The 24365-nt window shown below is 38.1% G+C and overlaps 1 protein-coding gene across 1 annotated transcript in view; it reads right to left on the bottom strand.

Annotated features, from left to right (window-relative positions):
• Nucleotides 1-1875: 1875 nt before the first annotated feature.
• TRHDE (thyrotropin releasing hormone degrading enzyme) overlaps nucleotides 1876-24365 on the bottom strand; it is a 206084-nt gene continuing 183594 nt past the window's right edge. The window contains exons 16-19 of the mRNA XM_039704191.1: nucleotides 18547-18714; nucleotides 17888-18028; nucleotides 11480-11561; nucleotides 1876-9632 (exon numbers count right to left, since the gene is read on the bottom strand). Coding sequence (XP_039560125.1) covers nucleotides 9489-9632; nucleotides 11480-11561; nucleotides 17888-18028; nucleotides 18547-18714 — 535 coding nt within the window. The 3' untranslated portion in view covers nucleotides 1876-9488. The remainder of the gene's footprint in view (nucleotides 9633-11479; nucleotides 11562-17887; nucleotides 18029-18546; nucleotides 18715-24365) is intronic.

Here is a 24365-nt window from a genome sequence, read left to right as displayed (position 1 = left end):
AGTTTAATTCAATTTTGGCCACAGTAAATGTGGATGCTAACTCAAAGACTAAGTTTCAGCATAATGAAGCTTTAATTTCCCAAAGACACCCTCATTACTTCACATAACTTACCTTCAATACAGTTTTCTTACAAATATCTTTGTGCTCATTTTCCCATCCTATCTGTAAGACAGCTTCAGTCATGTCAATCTCAATACTGTTCCCCTAACATAGGTTTATGTGCTCAATTCTCAGAAAAGATGGGACTGTCATCAGCTCACTGAATTGCTTCTTTCCACTTTCCTAGCAATATGCAGCAGAGTGCCTCTGACAGCACTGCGACTCTGAGTGGTGGCTTCCACGCTGAAGGTGCTGCTTAAAGGAACTACATATATTTTTGCTATAAAGAGGAGGAAGTAGCAAACTAGCCAGCAAAAGCTGATTTTCTGTTATTAAGATAGCAAATACTCCTAAGTCAATTTACAAACCAAAGGCTCTAGGCTTCTTTTCCTCCTACACCCTGCAGCTCAGCTGAGGAGCTTTCAAAGAAAATGGGTCCCTTTAAAGTTCTGCTTTTACTGAAGACACTGAGCTGAGAGCAAATAAACAGCTCTTCATTTGGCCTTGTATGAAAATGTTCAACTTGAAAGCATCTCAGCCAGACTGAAGTGCTGCTGATTGCAGTAACCACACTGGGGAGAAACAAGTATGTTCTCTCTGATGTTGGATTAGGAGATGTGCTGCCAGTGGGATTTCAGAGGGAAGTGCCATTTTGCTCTCCTCACATCCTTCCAGGGATGCTTCCAAGGTGGTCATGTCCTTTTTCTCAGCTTATCCAACAGTCACAGAGAGAGACATGTAGCAGAAAAGGGAGGGGCAAAGACCTTTCTTCAGGCAGTACATCCTGGCTCTCATATTTAATCTTACATTCCACTATCTCCTCTTAATGTGAAAGCTCCCTGTTGGCCCCTAAGCCAACTCCTTAGGCCTGCTGAACTCCTGATCCAGACCTTAACAAGGGAAAAAAAGGGGAATGAAAGTTACATGTTTACATACTCTGCAGACATCATGCATATTGGATGTTTGAAATTCTAGCCCTGGTATAATACAGTGAAGTGTTTAAAGGTGGGATACTATAAACATACTAATTCAGGCCTCAGCTCTGCTTACTTCAGTTCCAAACATCAAAGCTGCCTATTGTGCTTTGCGAAATCAGAACCTTAAAAATTCCCTTCAGCTTTTCAGCAGACTAAGATGTGCAATACAGAAAAAACATCTTTATTGCTAAAGAAAAAAGGCATTCTGGCGTTGAAAGCTGTATTTTGAAAAATACAGGGCTGGCTTTTACTTCCAGTGATGTCAATGTCAAAGCTCCAATTGACTTCCGTGGGAACATGATTGTATCCAATGGGTAAATAATTGCACGTATTTCACATCTCATTGTTACTGAAAACTGTTCTTCAAAAAAGGAAAATAATAGCCTGGATTCAAGGACTCTATTAAAAAGTCATTTGAACTGCATTGTAGTTGAAATCACTTTTACCAATGAAAAGATCTTTTTGTTTATTCAAAATTTACATAATTAGAAAAGCACAAGAGTCTTTGCTCTTTTCTCCGCTCTTAGTCCTGTCAGTCTTGAAGTGCTTAAGAGTACCTCCAAGCCCAGATTTTGTATTTTTCTTTGATTCTCTGCTTTCTACTAGTCCCAGAATTTTAATATGTTTTGAGAAATTCCTCATGTCAAAAAATACCTTCTCTTGCACGGTTTTCATTGTAAAACATCAGCGTATCTACTCAGTTATTAAACTGTTATCTCAATGAAATGGGAACACAATCAAAAGGTTGGGAATTATTTATCACAGCGATGTCTCCACATCAGAAAATTAAGACAGTGATGAATTACACATTACTATACAAAATTTTATTATCAGAGACAAAATTCAAATTTGTTTTGCTTAAAATACAGAAGATCAAGTTTCTCTTAAAAAGAAATTCCATTTACTGAGTCCTTAGAGAGGAATAAAAATTCACACAGCGGTCCCATATTTATGTAATCATTGTTAAAGGCATGTAACAAAAAATACTGTTCTCAGAAATTCATGTATTTTATTTGGCTAATGGTTTCAATTTCTGATTAGTTCTATATTCACTAATTAGCATTGTAAGAATAATTCTGCTTTTATTCAAAAAGCCTAGAAGGCTCCAATAAATGAAAAACTTTGTTCAGTGTGGCATTTTAGATATACTGAGAATCAGTAAACATCTCTCTTCTATATGCAAAATATATACTTTTCTGTGAAAAAAGAAAAATGAGAGAGAGTAGTTGGCTCTATATAAAGCTGTAATTTTAAATTCAGCAATAACATATCACCATATACTGCACCTGAAACCTGTGCAGAAACAGGTTTCAACCTAAATCACACTCCAGAAATACTAGTTCAGTCATATGCAGGAGCTTACAGTGAATATACATTAATTTGAAGTGCATGATTAATCCCACAGACATCAGTAGGACTGCCTACAGATTTATATATATATGGTGGAATCTTGGTCAACACAGCCTCACATCCTGCCTTACATCCAACTGTTTTGCTGAGTTGAAACTGTTTGGGTAAGATCTATAAATACAAATAACCAATGAATAGTTTTTCAGAGCAAAATGTCCAGAACAAAAAGCCATACAAGCATGCACACATGGTACACAGAAAGAGAAATGTGGTATTATGTAATCATCTGCTTTTCTCTATATGAAAATGGCATTCTGATCTGACAAACATACATTTATGTGAAAACACTGGTGAACTGTTCCTAAACAGAGTCAGTTTACATGATACCTCTTATGCGACAAAAACCTGAATTCCAAAGAGTACAGATTTGAGAAAAATGGATGGAAAATTATGTTCTTCTAATTACAGTATTCAGAATTAATCTGAGGTTGAGACAGAATTAACAGAGGGACTCATCCATTTTAACTAGCATTAACAGCTGCAGGATGACTTCTTTCTTCTTAAGGTGTCAAAACGTCTTACATGTGGAGTCTTGGAAAAATAATTAAATTTATCATCAATCCTTTCTTTTCAATAATATGATTCATTTATGTCATTGATGTGTGTGTAGTTAGTTTTCAGAGAACTAATTTATCTTCTGCAAAAATACAGCAACTGAACACCTTTCAGTAAAACATCAGACAGGGAGATACAATCTCTGTTTTTATATAAGGCTGTATGTTTCACCCACACCAAAGCCTATTGTCTCTCAAACCTAACAACAACATAGCAAAATTACATTTACACATATAATAAAGCTGTCTTTATACAGGGTAGTTATACAGTAATTACAATGAATTCCATTAGAAATGGTCAGAGTTTATTTTTTTCTTCACTGAGTGTCTAAGTCCAGGAAAGTCCATCTCTGCTGAAATCTACTGTTTGCAGAAAAAAGAGAGAGTAGTAGCCACACTCTTCACAGCACAGTATTCTACAGTTCTCCAAAAAATATTATAAAGCTTTACCATATTGCAATCAATCACAAAGTATTATTCTAATGAAAAGCTAAAGGAAAACGAAAAGCATTTGTCATCCAATATGAGCTACTGAAACCTAGATACAAATACAGGAAACATCCTGTACAGCAGCCGAGGTGCCACCTCCAGGGCTGTTTTGGAAGCAATGGGGAAGATCCTCAGCTGGAATTCACATCAGTCACTTCAATGGATCTGCCTCCCTGGGCACCAACAGAGGCTCTGCAGCCACACACGCTCCACCAGTCTGCCTGCAGATTATTTTGAAATTACAGAAACCAACATATTAAGTGGAGTGAAACGTATCACAAAGAACTGATATTGCATCTTGGCTGCTGGGCTGGTCCATTGTACCATGGCTATCCTGATCAAGCAAATTCAAGTGACACTGTCCAGAAAACACTGGGACACTGGCAAGAGCCTCCTGGCTCATGCCTGCCTGCTGCAGCACGGCCCCTCTGCACTCACAAAGCTTCTCACCTGTGTTCTCTACCAGCACTGCTTTGATGCTCTTAGGAAATGATACACATGAAATAAACAAAGCATTCTGAAATTCTGTTTGGCAAAATCACGTTTACTTCACTAGTTAAGAATCAGTCAAATATAAATGCCTTTTCTTCTGAGAAATTACATTTGGTCTGACTCACAGCACATCTCATGTGGGTGATTCTCCTTAAACATATCTCAATGAAACTGCCTCCATATGTCTTTTAAATTCCAGTCTCAACTGTGTTACCAGATTCTGAGATCAAGCTCAGAATCCTCCTCCACTGTCAGCATGGACACCATACAGAGCTAAGTGTAACCACATGCTTCAAAATATACTTGATTTCAAAATCCTGCCTAATGAGGGCATGTGGCCTTTAGAGAAAAATCCTTTCTTCCCTTCTTGCCCACTGAAAACAGAATTACTCATGTCAGCACGGACTACTTGCTCAAGTCAGAGTGGCTTCACTGAGTTTCAGAATTGGTATTAAGACTGGCAGAACCCTTCAGAATTGTATGAGAAACAAAGTGGCCAATTTTTTACGTTTTTGTATGCAAAAAGGGTGCTGCACCATCACCCCTTTGTGTGCCATACATGTTTACACAGGCATCTGATTGGTGGTTTTTTGGTTTTCTCTTTGTTCTTTGTTTTTTTGGGTTTTTATATGGTATGAGTACAGTTACCACTATTACTAGAATTACTACCACAAATAATTTTTAGTACATCCTTCCAACCCACCTGTCAGAAAAAAGCACAAGAAATTCCTGTTACTCTTTCAAATATTAACAAAAACATCATAAAGAAAAAGAGTGTCTGTGTTCCCATTCATACTAGATAATTAAATATTTGACTGTTCGAAATAATTCTGAAGAAGGGACACTGTAATATTCTAGACCTTTACAAACATTTCGGTCAGCGCTTTTCAGCTGGGGTGGCCAGAGCTCAGGACTTATGTTTTTTCTGAGCAGTGCAGGTTCATTAGCTGGACCTTTGCTTTCTGCTAGCACAAGGCAATGACATTCATCTCTGAAGATCACCCACAACCCATACTCAGCCAAGGGACCTTCTGCCTATTCCATACAGCAGAAAAAAGTTGGATGGAGCCTTTCTGTATTTCAGTGGTTCCCACTTGCTTTCCTAACCCAGGTGGTCTGGCAGCAGTAGCAGGTGATACAGCCAGCAGTTTTCTGACTGCTCCATCCATAGCTGGGCAAACAGACTTCTCTCTTCAGGCTGCTCCACAGCTGGATGGTCCTTTTACTCCTTCATGCCCATACTGCCACTGTGGCTATATATCCTGCTTAGGGCAGGCAGCCTGATATGGTGAGTACTCATAGCAAGAGTATAAGCTGATATATACATTAGCCGTTTTCAAAACCACATCCATTTTCCTCAAAGAGAAAGTTGGACATTTTCCTCAAAGTCTATTTTCACTGTCATTTATGATCATGTGGAAAACCAAAACCTTATTATAGAAGTGTCTAAATAAAGGGACCCTCCCCTGCAAATATTAGCTTTGCTTTATTCCATCCAAATTAGATTTTTGTGGAAAAAGTATCTCTGTGGAGGATTTTACACACACACTCACACACACACAAACACACACACATTTTTCATTTTTAATGAAGTATTCACTACAAATGACTTAATTGTATGCTTCTGGATCTTTGCTGTGAAAGCACCCTTCTGCCTCAGGGCATATTTCCTTTGGCACTCTAAAGATCAGTGGAATATCTACAACAGACCAAATACGACATAAAATTCACCTTCAGTTTCCAATGTAATATCAGAATTCTTGTTATAGTCACTGAAAAGATAATCAAAGGTCACAAATGTAGATGCACTTGAGAACCCATGAAGTTTTTTTTACCATAATTAATGTCCAAGTACTCCCAGTAATAGCAGAAGTGACATGTCATTTCAGAAGAATGCTTTCACAGTGTTCTGCCCTTGTCATAATCAGTAGCTACTACCACTTTAACAGCTATTAGCAGTGGATACATGGATAATTCTACCAGCTACAAAGTAATAGGCCAGATACTTGTAGTGGACAATTTTATAAAAATACAATAGCTATTTTGTTTTGCTGGCATAAAATCATGTCTATGCATATGTCTTGCTATATGATTTAGGAAACCATATCAATTAATAACTACAAAGGATCCTGAGTCATACAAAGGCTGATTAGAGATTCTACCCTCATCAAATCTCTGTAAAATGACACCCATGTCCATGTCCACACAGCATTCACAGCATTTTGCACAATCTCCTCTCACTAGAAAGGACAAAGTCAAACACTGGATTAGAAAATGCTGAAAAGTACAGAGTATTTGGCTTCCTAATCACAATCCAAATCATAAAAATGAGGACCACCTTTAGACATGGACAAGGGAAGAAAAAGACTGATAAAAGAGAAAGAAAATCAATATGATAAATAGATTTTTCTAAGCAGGTTGTATTAGAACTTTCCATGAGGAATCAAGTATTCTTTAACACACAGCTGTGTGAAACTTCTTTAAAAAAGGTTTATAAAGATGTTTAATAAAATGCAGAATGTTTGAATATTGCAGAAAACAATTATGGGATTTTTAGATTTAATCCATTTAAATTTAATCCTGATTCAGTGTGAAACAGCAAAATACAAAATATAGAAAATAAAATAATAGAGAATTATAATGGAAAGGCCAGTTCAACCTTAGAGCAATAATACTAATATTATTAGAATACAACAATTATAAGCAACACATCAACAGGTATGTATAATGTATACAATTAGGACTTGATATCTGTGGTAGACCAGTTGCTCAAGGCCACTAAAATTTCAATTTACATCCAACACCAGCTAAATGTGCAAGAAATTCAATCCAAATGAGCAAGAGTGGGAATTTCTGTGCACTGTGTAGAGCACATGGGCTGTAATGAACTTTTGACTTTGGAATATATTGTTATCAGTGGGAAGACCAGAATCTTTTATGTGCAACTTGCAAGGTATGTGGTTCAATCTGCAGTTCTGGAAAAGAAAAGTCATGAAAGACAATACTGAATAAAATTGTAAAGGTACAGACCATTTCACACTCTTCTGTTCTCTGAAATCCTCCAAGCAATTCATATTTGAGGGCTTGGCTTTCTGTACACTCTTTGGATATCACAATTTTGGCCTTCATTACAGGGTAGAGGTTATAATGAATAGTATTTGGCTTGCATTTTTATTATAAAAAAAAAGTCTGCATGTGATTTTTCTCTGTAGAAATTAAAAATGTGACGCTACATACTGGCATTAAGGTTGAGTTTGGTCGACCGCATAAAATAATACTTTTAACTTTTAAATGCCTTTCATAAGAAGATATTCAAGTGCTTTGCTAACATTAGTCAAGCCTCACAACACCCCTGTGAGGTAGGTAAAATACAAAGGAGGAGGAGGATTTCACTCAGCTCTGACATGATAATGTCTCCTGGGCAGCAGGTTCACTAGCACTGCAACATAGCATAAAGGTTTAGGGCTTACTATAAGGCAAAGAGTTAACAGTACAAGAGCACAGGATTCCCTCTTCTTTTGGTTACATGAGAGTCAAGTTAATGTGCTACACAGCACCGAACAGCTGAACACACAAGGATTTCATGCACCCAACCCACAAACAACAGCCTCCGAAAGTAAAGGTCACACAATGACAGGTGCAAGATCCGTACAACAGCTCTGTTAGGGAGTGGATCTGCTAGTTTTTGAGGAGCAGAATTCCTTGGGAATGAGAGCCCAGAAAACAACACTGTCTCCACATAACTGTGAAAATATCTGAAGATGGTTGGGTTTGGCTCTTTTCACACTAATGTTTCAAGTCACAACTCACTGGGGACAAGCAACTGCCAAGTGCAAAGCATGCTGGCTAATTTCCATCCCTTGTGAGGGCAACAACCAGATAGAATGGCTGCTCTCTGCTTTGGTGGGCCATGTGTTCCCAATGTACACAGCCACTATGTGGTCAGATGGTTGGGATAGGTTGGGATGGGACAAAAAACACTGCCCCACATCTACATTCTACCTCTGAAGCCGCTGCAATCTGACTCTTGAAAACTGTTTTCTTGTGGCTTTTTCTTCCACAGTGTCAACGTGAGAGAGTATTTGGCCCCCAGCAGTTTTATCCTCAGCATTTAGCTTCAGAGTGCAGATAAGTCATTGTACAATTCCACTGTGTCACTGATCTTTCAGATTAAGGATTGAGAAGAAACAAACATGATTAAGAAAAATGTCATTCATGAACCATAGTCTATGTGAAGTACAAGGGAACAGAAAGAAAACCATGTTCTTAATATTAGTCAGTACAAATGAACACATGTACACCCCCCTCACTTTCTCCATATTTCACTTTTCAATGATGGCATAAATAGTACATTCCATATTTGCAGAAGTATTGCCCATATAGAGAATCTGACCTGTCTATCATAATAAATCACTACAGAGACTGGTCTACCACATGAAAGACAGCCCTCTTGAGTAATTTTAAGTCTTTGCATGCAAGATATTCTCCTTTTTTCCTAATTTTCATTTGAATCTTATGTTTATTTATAATACTTGTGCACTATGAGCTAAAAAACTTACTACTGCACAGGCTGGGTGACCTGGGTGATCCATTGTGAGTTTCAGTGCCTTGTAAAGTAGCTGAGAAGAGGTGGTTAATGGATTCTGTGATATCAATGCAAAGCTCCTGCCCCAGCACACATTCACAGTTGAAACTACACTGTTTCACTGATCAGCAGTGAACAAATGTATATTACTGTAATGTAATGATGATGTCCTTCTCATTTTCTCTCTCTAACCCTGCTCCTCACCCTTTTCTCTTTCTCCTCTCACTATTCTGCTTATTTAAATAAAGGAATATGGAAATTGCAGATACAACTGGTAACTCAAAAACTGAGCTGGCATCTTTGCAATCATTAAGAGACAATCTGAGTGGTAGACAAACTGGCAGCAAGTGGGAAAGTTGATTTTACATCTCATACCACCCCAAGCTGGAAGCCTTCTGCATTTCCTTTTCCTTGTTTTCCTTTTGTTCACTGAAATAGTGATTGTCATAGAGTCTTTGTGCTTTGTATAATGCCCAACTTTGATGTAACCAGAACTCACATACAAAATGTGGCTGTTATACATAAGCATGCTAAAATACAGGCAGAGACAGTACAAGCATGCACAAAATAGTCTTTGAAGGATTTTTTGTTTGTTTTTTTTTCCCGACATTTACATGCACCACTTAATATCATGTTTGGTTGTGTACATTGAGGACTGGGTTTCACAAGCATTCATGATCTTCTCTTCTGAAAATCTTCTTGACAATTTCACAAGATTTCAGTGTAAAAAAGAAAAATCCACAATGAAAAAAATAATAAACAATAAACCCCTTATCCCTGCAATCTGATCTTGTCTTCATGATTTTCATGTTGAACACTTTTAAAATGTCTCCTCTTCCTCTTGCAGTGAGTCATGTTAAATGACTGGCTAAAAAGACAGACTACTGTGTCAAGGATTTTCTTAGCCACTGGAACAGTTCTTCCTTATAAAGCCTTTGCCACCGCACATTGGCTTCCACTGTTTCCACAGCGCGAGAGAAAGAGACAGCAGCTCCCCCTTCATAACTCTTTATAAAGTTCTTTAGCTGGAAATGCAAGTTAACAAGTTAAATTTGCAGCAACTAAAGAAAGAAAGTATTTCCAGTGCATACAAATAAGGCAGCCGTTTAGGACAAACTTCCACAATCAATGTAGAAGTAAATGCAGTATCAGGTAGAAAGATTTAATAGGAAATATATTAAGACAGCAAACTGTCAATTAGATGTGATGCAATTGCTTCACATTGCACTGGAAGATATTGATATGTCAGTGCTGGATCACATTAATGTAATTACCTCCTTCCATCCTGCAGCTCAACTGCTGCACTGCGTAGATGGCTGCTCTAAACTTTTATTTGTACCTAAGAAACCAAACTGGAAGCACTGGAATTGCTTCTAATTAAGGTTTATATGCAAATATCAGTAGAAGGCAGTACTAATGCCCTCTGGTTTTACCAAGCTTCAAAACACATTAATTTTATTTTGATGTGCAGATCCCTTTTGGTTATATAATACAGGTCAGTTGTTGAAAAAAGGAAGGGATAGTTACAGTGAGAATAGCAAAATAACAAGTGGGCATGCATTTGATAGTCTTTGAATGCCTGAAACACACTCCTTCCCTTACATGAAAACTTTGATCATTTTTTCTGCAGACTGAAAAGGCTCTTACTCTCTTCTTATGTATACTCAAAGTATAGCACCAGCACTTGGATTGCTACAACCAATGGCGCTGGCAGGTTTTCAATTATTGTTGTTCTTTCCAAGTGAGAACTGCAAGGCTGATCTACACAATAGTTTGCAGGTTATGCTGACTTGTACAAAATTAGATGGTTTTTAGCAACACTTATGAATAACTAGGTATTTTTTCCCCTGGTGACATTAAATTCATCTCAGTTTCTAAGCTTTGACTTCCAGCAACATCTCTGTGCCTCAGCTCAAAACTGAAAAGGTTGATTCTGCAACTGTCCCATCACAGTTAAAAGCATGACAGGGACCTGGAAACTATCAAAATCAGACACTTTACTGGATGTCTGTACTTTTTATACAAAATGTTTACAATACCAGTTTCTTTTAGGGAACTATAACCAGGCAGCTTACCAATCCTATCCTGAGGGTGGAAAATAAGAGTACAAAATTCTTCCTGGTGCAGGGCTGTAACTCAAATCTGAACAGTGTCATTTCCACCTGAGGGGAGGAAACCACTTGTGGCCTTTCCCTAAGCTACTGAGGCCACTAGACTTGAGTGCAGACAAATGGCCAGATGCAAAACATCAGAGCACAATCAGAGCTCAAGTAATGGTGGTTGTGCTGCATAAGAATCACTGTATCAATTTGGAGCAGCACTGAGTAGGTGCTAAACAGGGTGTAGCACAACTACCTCAGTCAGAACAGGTGTTAAGTTAAAATGAGAACCCTTTCCCAGCTAAATAAGTACAAATTATTGTGGCATCATTTGGCCAGCATATTCAGTTAGCAGATTTTCTCACATGAAAAATACTGTGAGAAAGAGAAAAACAGAGAACACATTGGCAGCTTCTACTTTCAACATTGATTTCCAAGGACTGCCCTCTACAGCATAAGTTAATGAAGACAGAAATGTCTCATCTTCAGTTTCTCAACCAACAGTCAAGAGAAAAAGACAAACCTTCATATCCAGCCGAGCACAAAGAACTGCCTGCACAGTCCCTCTCCTGACACCACCTCTACAGACTTGTGTGCTTTTGTGATCTGCTCCTCATCCTTGTGCTGCCCCACAGGTTGGTGCTACACAGGCAGTTGGGCCTTCAATGGCAGCAGACAGAACAGAGTTTCTGGGCAACTGTATTATTGTTCCTGTCCTGCTCCCTGCTTGCAATGAACACAGCCTCTCATGACAGAAGTAATTTAAAAATTACCTCTCTTAGTTCTCCTTCTGTATTGAGGAATTCCGTGACCCCACTGACAAGCTTTGAATTCATAAATAATGCTTCTCCATACCTGCAAGGGCAAAAAGAAGATGTACAGAGAGTTACTGCAAGAGCCACGTTAACTGAAAACTAGGAAGTAATTTTCTGTAATCAAGGGAGAAGGCATAGGATTGATTTTGGGGATCAAGAGAATAGCACTGAAACTGGGTATTGGTATTTCAGGCTGAAAACCTAGACTGAGACCTTCTTCTAGGCTGAAATGTTTGTAATTATTAAGTCAGATGCTATTAAGCACAATGGGTATAACTACAGGCACAGATGAGTGCTCCAGAGGAGGAGAGAACCAAACCACCTCCTACTACATGGAACAGAGGGACAACTTCATGACAGTCTACAACTTCCTCATGAGGGGAAAAGGAGGGACAGGCACTGATCTCTTCTCTGTGCTGCCCAGTGAAAGGACTGGAGAGAATGGCCTGAAGTTGTGTCAGGGGAGGTTTAGGCTGGATGTCAGGAAAAGGTTCTTCACCCAGAATATGGCTGGGCACCAGAACAGGCTCCCCAGGGAAGTGCTCACAGCACCAAACCTGTCTGAGTTGAAGCAGTGTTTGGACAATGCTCTTGGGCACACAGTGGGAATGGCCCTGTGCAGGGTCAGCGGCTGGACTCAATGATCCTTGTGGATCCCTTCCAACTCAGCTTATCCTGTGATTCTGTGAAATAAAGCTCAAAATACAGGTGCCAATGAAGGAGCAGAGCTGCAACTATGGAGAATTATTCTGAGGAACCCTTCAAGCTGTACCATTAAATCAGAATTTTTGATGTGCTGCAGCCTTCTCTGCATTTTGTATTCATCCATCTCATCTACATTACAAATAGCCTCTCAAAAACTGAACTGCATCAAATTTTCTTGTTCCAGTACCTGATAATTAAAATAAATAATGCTGATAGGAGTAATACTACCAAAATAATCCCCTGGGCCACAACGCAGCATTTCAAAGAACCAACCTGAAATGAAAATTTGAAAGCCTGGGCAAGGAATATTTAAAAGATATGCAGAAGCAATCAGGAATGACATTTGGCAGGCGGTTGCTTTGAAACTGGCTGTTCAAATCCTGCTGTTCACTTGTTTTTCCACAAGTTTTTTTCAATCCTCCAAATGAAGCACTATATCACTATTGACCAGATCACTCCTTAAATTTTACATTTCATGTTGGAATAGTTTTTGGAGTTTGTTGTTTTGGGCTTAGGGTTTTTTCAGTCTCCAGCATGAATATAATTCCACTGAAACCAGAAGTAAGTCAAGTTAGATGTCATTCAGCATAGTAAAAGGCACTTGACAAATAATTACTCTTATCTATATCTGCACATATGTCCAAAGCAGTGTCTAGCTAATCTAAACATGACTGGTTTTAAGACAGGGAATCCAGATCTCCTATCAGACACGTGCAAGTATTACCAATAGACTTTACTGAAATTATGTTCATCTGGGGGAACAATTCAATTCATTGTCCACTTTTACAGACTGATTTATAGAAAGAGTTCAAAATTCAAAGTGAAATGAACCAGCACAGTCACAGCTTTCTGTTCTGCTTCTGTTAATCCCAAATTGATTACCCGCAAATGCTTAGGTACTCTAAGTCACAGTTCTTTCAAAGGCAAGAAAGAAAGAGAAGGAGAGCCAAAGCAGTAGGTATAGAAAGATGAGGAGGGAAGAGAACTAGGATCTCTTTGAGAAGATTCTGTTTTACGGAATGTTTACGCTATATTGCTTGTTATCTTCAGCTCTTGTGAGGAGAAACTCTGTTGGAGGTATCAAAAATCCTACTTCCTGACCACTAATAAATGAATCATAAATGGCTATTTCAGCAAGTACATATCTTTTCCCAGAATTTCAGTCACACTGGCATATACAGACATCCAGAGGCAAACTATGGGAAGTAGGGATTTCATGGTATGTTAAGTACATTTAGACTTTCTAACAAAGCCCTTTATTATTACAGTCTCAGACATAATTGACTGTTTGGAAAACTGAAAGATCCTCTTGATGGGGTATTTTGACAAGGTTACCAATCCACTTAAGACAAGCAACATAAAAACAGCTACAGGGATTTTATTTTTCTTACAGTCTACTGTAGCCACCACAGCCTACTGTAGCCACCTTCTTGCAAACAAGAACAGAATTCCTTCCACTAAAAATGATACCTTCATGCACACCTGCGCTGATTACTGCCCATTATGTATACTTGGTATGAAGTCAGCTATTTATAGCAATTTCTACATAAGCTCTGATGATAAAAAAGCTAGAAAAGACACCTTCCAAAAAAGGATTTTGCAGGTGTGTGAAACATGAGAATAAATAGGAAGTGTCTGGTCTCACAAGCGTCAGTCTTTTCACCCTTCATAGGAAAGACAACGGCAGAAGAGAATCAGGGTCTTACATGCCTGAACTTCAGGGAAATATTCTGGAGACACAGACTCTCCGTTGCACCTTTCCTTCTGCAGCAGTAAACCCTCCAGTGCCCCACGTTTGTACAGGCTTTGCACTTCTGCAATCTCTAGAGGCAGAATAGTCCATTTACTTTGGACAGATATAAATGCCTTCCCAAATATTGTCAAGTTCCCAAATTCTGACAAATGATTCAGCACTTGAGAGTGAAGGAATTCTTATAGGCATCTGATGTATTAAATTTTCACACACTGACACGTGCTCATGGGATGAAAATGCTTTAGGAGACAAGGTAGTGCATGCTCAGGTAACATGAAGTCAAGCGTAGTATTTTCAATTCTCTTTTTCAGAGCTGTAGCACAGATTAGTCCCACAGATTTCTTACTAAAGACTTGTTAGGCACCTCAATTTTTAAGTCACCTATGTAAATTATGTGAGTGACTTTGAAGAAGTTATACATCATCAATGTTCTGGACAATGTGAATACAAGCATACTGTAAAATATGAAGGATTAACAATATTTTGTGGCAATTCTAACTCCCTGACATGCTATGTTTAAAAGTAAGAGGAAATAGAGTTGTAATTTAAGCTATTTCACTTTACTATCTGAAACATCAATACTTTTTATACTAAATTAAATGGAAAATACCGCTGAGATATCACCTTATTAAACTAATGTTTCCTACAAAGTACTTTAAATTTGAATCAAATTAAATAATAAATTATAATTGTAAAAAAAGGATGACTTGAATCATAGGATCCTAGAAAAGTTGGGGTTGGAAGTAACATCCAGTTCCAATCCCCCTGCTATGGGCAGGGACACCTTTCACTAGACCAGATAGCCCAAAGTCCTATCCAACAACATCTCATCACCCTCACAGTACAGGAATTCTTCCTACTATCTAATCTGAACCTGCCCTCTTTCAGTTTGCAGGTATTTCCCCTTGCCTTATCACCGCATGCCCTTGTAAAAAGTCCCCCTTTAGCTTTCCTGTAAGGACCCTTTAGGTACTGGAAGGTGCTATAATGTCTCCCCAGAGCCTTCTGTTCCCCAGACTGTACATTCCCAATTCTTTCAACCTGTCTTCATAGGTCAGATACACCAGGTGTCATATCACCTTTGTGACTGTCCTTGGCACTTGCTCCAAGAAGTGCATGCTCTTCTTGAACCATAATTCCACAATAAGGCTTGTATTTTTAAAGTGCAGTAGTGTGGTAAGCTCAAGTCAGAAACCTAATCATAGAATCACAGAACATTAAGGGATTAGAATGAACTTTAACGATCATCCAGACCCAACCCTCACCCCTCCATGTGCAGGGACACCTCCTGCTAGACCAGGTTGCTCAAGGCCTTATCCAACCTGGCTTTGAACCCTGCCAAGGGATGGGGTATTCACAATCTCCCTGGACAACCAGTTCCAGTGTCTCATCATTCCTCCCTGTCCTATCACTACAGTTCCTGATGAAGACTCCCCCTCTGGCTTCATGATAGGCCCCTTCAGATACTGGAAAGTTGCTATTAGGTCTCCATACAACCTTCTCTTCTCTGGACTGAACAGCCCCAAGTTCCTCAGCCTATCTTTGTAGGAGAGGTGTTCCAGTCCTCTTACCAACTTTATGGCCTTCCTTGCTGCAGCAGCTCCATGTCCTTCATACTCTGGGGACACTTGAAGAGCACACAGTGCTGCAGGTGGGGTATCACCAGAGCAGAGCAGAGGGGCAGAATCCCCTGCCCTGCCCTGCTGACCTGCTTGGGATGCAGCCCAGGGTTGGCTTTCTGGGTTATGAATGGACATGGCCAAATCATGCTGAAGTTTTTCATCAATCATCACCTCCAAGTCCTTCTCTTCAGGGCTGCTCTCAGATCACTTCTCTGCCCAGTCTGGGTGTGGCTGAGCCTGGGAGTGCCGTGACCGAGGTGTAGGACCTTGCATGTTATCGTGTCACTGTTTCACAGTTAGGGGCAAGGTATTAATTAGTCTGAGTCTACTCTCTCAAAGTCTCATCTAAAAGGTTCTAATCTATGATTACAAAACAACATTACCTTTATTACATAACATGTACGTACAGCTTGCATTAACTATTTAATTTCACTGCACTGAATCCTTTGGTGATCAAAAGAAACTCAACTGGATGTCACATTTAGAAAAAGCAACTGCTACAATATTTTTGGTGGATCTGACTTGTGTTTGGAGATCAAACTGAATGAAGGTAACACAAAGAGAGTGTCGAGCAAAAAGACAAACTCTCTGTTATTTTCATTTTAAAAAGGACAATAACAGGGCTTTGATGAGGTCTTACTGATTGTTATGAATTCAGATTACACAGTGATGCACCCCAAGCAAGTGAAATAAATACAACTCAATTCTAGGTGAAGTTAAGCTATTTTAAATTATAACCCAAAAGATTTGGCATGTGGCACAGTTTTTTAAATATTTTCTATTTGTCTACACTGCTTAACATTGTCCACATCTAAAATCACAGGTGTTAGCCAGGTTGTCAGACAAATATACTTACTAAGGCAGGACACAACTGCAGCATATGTGTTTGTTGCAATACAGATCGTGATGGCTTCATGCCTAAACTCTGGATAAATCCCTGGAGGAGCCTGAAAAATTATTTGCTATCTGAACTGGCTTGTGTAATAGTAATATATCTGCCATCCAGTTTCTGTCTAAAAGTCCATTTCCTGGAATAATAACACCAGAAGCAGAGAATTCTTAATTTTTAAACTCTTCAGCACTCTTAGAGCTTTTTTGGAAATAGCTTTCAAGAAGTATGCTCCTGCAATAAAAACTTCCAAAACCAATTCCAACTCAAACCTATTTTCCCAGATGAACTTCTTCTAAAATCTCACTATACTACTAAGTATTATCCAAAACAACATGAACAATTTTCTGAATTTTTAGGAAAACTAAACTCAGTGTCTGAGTTGCTTTGACTCTTACTTTGATGCTGTGAAACCTCTAGGAAATTTGTACCTGTATTCATCAGGCACTGGGATTTAGTTGCTTAAACACAGCACCTTAAATATACTATTTCAAATATTCTGTGGTACAATAGTTGGCTTCTCACAAGTCCAGAATAGAACAGATCTGTAATGCCTCTCCTGCCAACACCAAAGGTGTGACCTGGCATGGGATGCCTTAAAATCTTGGACACCTGCCTCTGAGAATCTGAATCTCATCCAAGTTGTGGTCCTTTTTTATCTGTATCAGATGAGCTGCTGTGCAATCTTTCAGGCCCTCAGGCTGTCCCTGAAGAACTACAGAAATTTGTGATCATTGAATTAATATCAAAATCTTCATCAAAAGAGGATTTTAAAATGTTGACTGGTCTTCAGAGTAGGAGCATGTAGCATTTGTTCAAAGAGAAAGAGAAGCAGGTATAAGGAGCAACCTTGTCTCCTTTCTGTCCATCTATTTTTAATTCAAAATGCTGCTCCTCTATTACTTGAAACTCACCTAAAATACAGAGTGGAAAGAAAGGGGATGACACTATATTAACATCCTTTTGAAAATGAAATGTTTCAAAATGTGCATTTTTTCCAAGGCTGAAATAATTTTTTTGAAAAGAGTATTTTTTCTATCCAACTTTAAACAAGAAAAATTCCTCTGGGAACTGCCATTTTTTCCTCTGTGCAAAAATAGGACTGCAGCACTTGACATATAGATAAAATTCATTATCATAAGCACAGACACAATACACTAATATATATACAGATGATTGCTAAGAGACAAATGTCTCTATGCGTGTGTGTGATAATCCATGAATAAATGCATTTATGACTCATATGTAGCTATTTCATATTTAGAGACATCTCTATTTATGGATTAAAAGAGAATGGACTAGATTCAGGAACTTACATAAATACACACCTATACAATACTTATACAAATTACATCAAGATAAGAAAATGAAAATAAATGAAGAATTATTATCTTTACCTAGCATTCAGTATTTTCCATTTTTCTCTGAAAAACTTCCAAGCAAGATCCCTTCCGTGTGGATTTCGAGCTACGTGGATTATCACATCAATTGCATCCTGATCCAGGACAACTTCAGAGTTGAGAGACAAATTCAAAAGTCTAGTGGGAGAAACAACATTTAGTTTCACAAACACATTGTCTAACATCAGTCCCTCTGGAACTCTTGGAAAAAAATATAATTGCTGAATTGTTTAAGTCTCCAAGTGAGTTCAGTAGTTTATTTCTATAATTCCAAAGACTGGACACATCTAGGAATCAGAAAAATCCTGAGGTAAAAAGATTTCAGTAAAAGCTGAGTGCAACTTTACATGTGCACTTTTATAAAATTTGTAAGATCAGAATGGTCAAGACATGGTAAATAAAGGACACGGTAACAAAAAATACTGATAATTATTACAGGATTTTAAACATTTCTAATGAACAAAGGAAAATCTGGAACTGAAAACATAACGTGTCAATTTTCATATGCATTAATGCAAAAGTGTAAGATGGTTTAAACACACAGTAAGCCTGTACTTGAAAAGCAAATTTCTGTCCTTTAGATGAAAGCTCAAGTGATGATCCATAACTGTTGAAGTGATTACTAGTAACAGATTCAAATATAGAATATTTTTTACCTGTTGAGCAAGTTTCTGTCATCGCTGCAAGTTAAGGCTTCTAATAGTATTTTCTTCTCAGACACTGCTGTGGTAGAATGAAATTTCATCCAAATGAACTCCCATACATCTTCATCCATCAGTGAAACTCCTGTACAGTAGACAATGTCTCTCACATTGAGTGGGATTCTACAAGAGAAATCAGTATTAAGATTTTGGTAAACAAGCAGCCTCCTGATATTTGACACAAAGGAGGACCATTTCTGAGACTTCAAAATTCTTGTCCAACAGTAATGGGTTTTTTTTGAAAATTACATTTGCTTCTCTTTACTGCCACCAACATCTTCCAGACCATCATAATGGGATTTCTAAAGGGTAGCACGTGCTTGCCATTTTCTTCATAACACCATCATGTTGTCAGAAGACTCTAAAATATGATCATGTAGTTCCTCAACTCACAATGTGCCACAAAACCTACAGGTAGCATAAGGTCTCCAAATTAGTACGGGACCTTATCACTGTTGCTGGGCTCTGTGCCAAATCTGCTCTTCTTGTCCTTTGCACTGTTTTACAATAGGACCTGAGCAGCCAGAAACTCCTCCTTGCTTGGGCTGGAAAGTGCTTATCTTCATATAATAACATACAAGTAAGAAAGGATGTGCTGTGACAATGATACTTAAACATGATATTGTCAGGAGTGAGGAAAACAGAAAGATCTGGTTGTTTGGGGTTTTTTTAGCATATAATACCAGTACAAAACCAGCTGTGCCATAGAGAACTGTAATTGCTGCTAAATTAATATCAACTCAAACTACAATTAAATTACCAAATTCAGACCTAGTATATATAAAGTACGTGCATATTTACAGTGTTCTTCCAAAAAGGTCTCAGCTGGGCTTTCAATTTCCTACCTTGCTTATGTTTGCTACACAAGCATAGAAGCTGAAACATTTGTACCACTGTCCCATTAATTCAGGTAGGAAGTGTGGGCTGGAAGGACTGTCACTCTGTGTTTGGCTAGTACAGACACAGCAGCAATGTACCTAGAAGTGGATGTCTAACCCCAGAATCGACAGCACTCCTCACTTTCAAAATTTACAGTAAAACATATCAATTCAATGGGCTTTCCCAGCTAGCCATTTTTTACATTCTAAGGGCCAACACCAGCAATTTTAGCAGCAGTGTAGTCAGTAAGCACAGGATTATTTGCATCTCTGGGAAGGAAGGAGACCTTAAAGGATGGAGCTGATCCCATGATCATAGCCTAAATGTCACCATTTTCCTTGCTAAGAAAACTCTACTGCCAACAAATCAGTAGTAGTATACTTGCAGTGCTGCAGATCTAATCAAAATCATCCAATGAACTGCTCCAGGGAAAGTTTAAGGTCTGCACCTATAAGCTAAGTAATTAGGACAATGTGAAAAAACTCAGCCCTTACAAACTGAGACATCGGATACAAATACTGCTTTTAAAAGGCTTACCTTCAGAAACTACAAAATGTACAGCTATGAAACACTACAAACTACTCCTGTGAGAGGCTTGTAATCTACAGAGGCACTGTAGACAGGGGGGGTTCCTCTTGTGGGAATGAAAATTGCTTATGAAAATGCAAATATCCCCAAAGTAATTTCTCTTTAACTATTGCTCCTACAGAGACTCCTCTAATTGAATTTTGTCCATTTGTGGGGATTTTTGCTTTCTCAGTCATCCAGTCATTTTGGGTGTGTATTTTATCATTATCTAAATATCTGAAATCTCTCCAGTCTACAGTTTTTTTAGTATTATAGGTTCCTGGAAAATTGCAGTTCCAAGGCACTAGATCAGCATGTGGATGTTTGCCCCTTGTATTAACCAAGTCAAGTGGATAAAATTACCATTATTTTGGTACTGCTTGGGTTGTAACACTGCAGAACACATCCTGTTGTTAGTGAAACCTCATCTGTGCATTCAAGGCTGCTCTCATTTTTAAAGAGCTAATATGATTGATGCATACTTCAGAAGAATAAAAATAAACGTTTAAGAGCATCACTTTAAATGGCTTTAATTTGAACACTGATCCAATTTATTAAACTTTATTTTTCTTGCATTAGAGATATGATGGTGAGAATGAAATATGTAGCTAGTCAAGCTCATTTAAAAATTAAACATTTTGGGAGAAAAAGTTAAAAATTAAACAGTTAGAAAAAATTAATTAAAATCGTGCTCTGCCTTTACAGGGATTTCTTTTTTTCAAGAGTGAATTATAAAGCTCTACAATGAACTAAGAATAATGTTCTAAGTCATAATTAATTGGTACACATTTGCTCCTATTTAAAGTATGTTCTAACAATTGAAGATACACTTATAAAATTGGACCATAATTATTTATCTTCTGGGGAAATTGTGTTCTAATTTTTTTAAATGTAAATGCACACAGTTTAGACAGTTCTTTGATTAAGTAACAAGTTTCAACACCATTTAGAGTTCTATTTGACAAAGAAAATTAATCAGGAACATTATTCTTATTTTTGCAACAATTTAACATTTAACTTAAGCATATTTTTCTTGATGACTATACTTATAATCTTGTTTAATAGGTTACAAGGCTCAGATAAGAAACAAGAATGAAGTATTAGTACTTTGTTGGCAGATCTGTAATACAGATTCTACTATAAAGAAGAGCACCATACAGCTGTTTTTTTAAAACTTCAGTCCCAAATCTTATGCTCCCATTCTCTATTACAAACTCCAGGAGTCATGCAGCTGGCACCATTGTGCAGAAAGAGGAGGGGATGATCTCTGCCATAGCATATACCCAGTCTAAAGAGAGAGGGCAGAACTTCCCCTTGAAAACTGAGGTACAGAGCTGTGATGGACTTGACATTCAGGTGCCTGTCCCACCTCGAATTCAGGGGACATTAACTGAGGATGTGGCTACTCAAGGTGTCTGGGGCAAAGCAATGCTCAGTCCCTGTCCTGTGCTCCCAAGTTTCAGGTATCACATGGGTCTCACAGAGGCAGGCAGAGAATACATCATTCCTCAAGTGATGGTTTCTGCTATTGCTCCTTCCCATTCCTATTGCAGATTCCCCACAAGTGAATATGTAACCAGACTAGTCAAGCTCTTCAACACTGATTTTATTAACTGAGTGATGAGTTAAGCACTTCCTTGCAGCACCAATCCCTGAGTAGCTATGCCTTTGTCCATTCTGGACAGTTTTTGCAACAAAAATATGGTCATTTCTTATTAATTGTTTTGCAAAGTTGTGGAGAGATCATCCCCAAATGAGAACATTGGAGGCTAATCTATCTAAATTTTCAGGATTTCAAATTAATTACTGCTAATCCATAATCACTACATATAGGGTCACTTTAATGTGGTGACACACAGAAGCCAGAAGACAAAAACACTGCCTGAACCAGCTGCCCCATAATGCCCCATTTCACCTTTTACAAGATGATGTCCTCATATTTACACCCAGAAGGTCTTTCAGAGTGCTGTGTCCTTGATGAACTCATGCACTCAACAGTGGTTTTTTTCCTCCTTAAGTTTTATTGACTTGAGTGCAAGATTCTACTCAAATGTTGTAACAACCTATTAATTAGTAAATCACTTCAGCAACATTGGCTCACATTAGCTGGCAAAGCTCCAGAAACATTTCAAAATGCATGAATAGCTATGCCTGACTTTTTTTCAGTAATTAAAGCTTCTAGGGGTTGCAAACACAGAAGAAGGGATTCACTTTATTTTTTTACATTTATCAGACACTCATGTGTGAAAAAAAATTAAAATAACTCTCATTTCTTCATGTTTCTGCTAACAATTTCCAAAAATAGCTGCTAGGCATCAATCCCTTGAAAGAACCCAGTGCTTCTTCCAAGAAACTAACAAAAGTAATTAACCTGTTGGCCATGTTCTCACAAATACTTATGTAGGCAGTTAAACTCAAGTAAATTTCTAAGTTGTTGCAAGACAGTAGCACTGCTGTGTCCATGTGAAACACAGAAATAAAATTATCTACCACAAGTAATTAGATAGAGAAATAAAGGAGGAAGAAAATGAAAGAAAAAATGCTTGTTTGGAAAAACTTTTGATTTTCTATCACCTAGGCCAGACTTCATTGAAATTACTTCAGTTAATGACTGGTAATTTACAACTCCCTCAGATCTATGGGGAGATCTATTTGTTTATAGACATGCAACACACTCCTATACATGCCTGCAATTGTTTTTCTGGTGGCATTTCTACTGAGTTGTAAAAGGTGCCGGCAATTAAGCACACTGCCAGCTCAGGCAGGTGGATGGATATGAATCCTTTATTCCTTGTAGAGGAAATACAAGATCTGCATGATCAAATGTGGAGATTCACGATGCACAAATTTGGCTTATTGGTTATCACTGTCCTTCAAATTATGTGATGGAAGACATTTACTTCATTATTTACACCTTTCTTAAGATGATAAAGAATTAACCAATGTTCCTAAACATCACAGCAGCATAACAGAAGTGAAATGCCAAACAGTAGGCACTGAAAAAGCCCATATCTACATTATATTTTAAAAGATAAGATGAGGTTGTTTAGTATTAGTGTGCAGAGATGTAAGATCCTGATTTCATTACTTCATAACCAAAAGCGGTTCATTTGTAATGAAAACAACACACAGATGTGTTCTGACATGAAACCCACAGACAGAACAGGAAAGTAAATCTCCTCTTTTCAGGGATCTCTGGCCTGTAGCAGGCCACCTTGCTCCTCACAAGAGCTTATCTGTTGCTTGTTAACCAGCCAGATAACTAAAACAGGAATAGCTGTCTTGTAGTGAGTTCTTTTGGCACCACAGGGTTAACCGAGGTCCGGCAACTCACAACTGCCAATAAACATCTTAATGTTGATGTGAGATCTAGAAGGTAAGTTAGATTTCTCACTGACAGACACCTCACTTTACAAACTATAAAAAACTCACCAAACTCTCGCAAGGCAGAAATCCTCTACACATTCCATGGAAATGTGTGGAGTTTTTCCCATGAGTAGAGATGCTTGCTTCCCAGTTAGTCCCACTGAGATTGCGTGAAGGAATCTGTGTACATTGTCATTATTTCAGTGGTAAGTTACATTTGACTCCTAATCAATACTATACCTTTTTCTAGCTTTAATAGAGATACCTTGATGTCGTGCACTGGCTCATGTCATGCTGTAATCTATGAGTAGTTCCTTTTATTTTTATACTGTGTAGTAAGTAACTCTGATTAAGATCTTTTGCCTTTTATCTCCTGTCTGTTTAATAAATAATTCATTTTATTAAAATAGATCTTATCTGCCATCCTTAGTACTTGCCAGCCAGAATAATTTCTTAATTGAAACTGTTGTGAAAATCTGAGGCTAAAACAGGACTTGTCTGAAGCTCAATGTCACTGGTCCTGTGACATGGCCCCACCTCAGCACTCCAAGATTTCTTGGAACAATTGGAATGGTTAGACAAGAACAGTTCTAAAAGATCTGTATTTGCATTTGGAATGGTCCATCAGTCTCTACTTCTCCTCATTCACAAAGACAGACAAATGCATACTTCATGAACCCATGGGTTACACAATGGATGCTGGCTTAGCCTAATTCAGTGCAACAGTCTGCACTCCTCACTGCAAACTCATCAAAACTGATCAGAGTGATTTTGACAGAAGATTAATAGTACAAATAGTAAAAAATGCATTCAAGCTAAAATCACTCCAAAGTGATAGATATGACATCAGCATCAGTAAAATGCATTTACTTTAAGTTTTCTAGAGGTATTAAAGCAATTAATTAAGGTACTTTGTTTCCCTGTAAATGATGGCAATAAATAGCAATGGTTCCATTTCTAAA

This window comes from Passer montanus, unplaced genomic scaffold (genome assembly GCF_014805655.1).
Source record: "Passer montanus isolate IOZ18808 unplaced genomic scaffold, ASM1480565v1 scaffold17, whole genome shotgun sequence".
In the NCBI taxonomy this organism is placed as follows: domain Eukaryota; kingdom Metazoa; phylum Chordata; class Aves; order Passeriformes; family Passeridae; genus Passer; species Passer montanus.
This window is presented reverse-complemented; position numbering and strand designations above follow the sequence as displayed.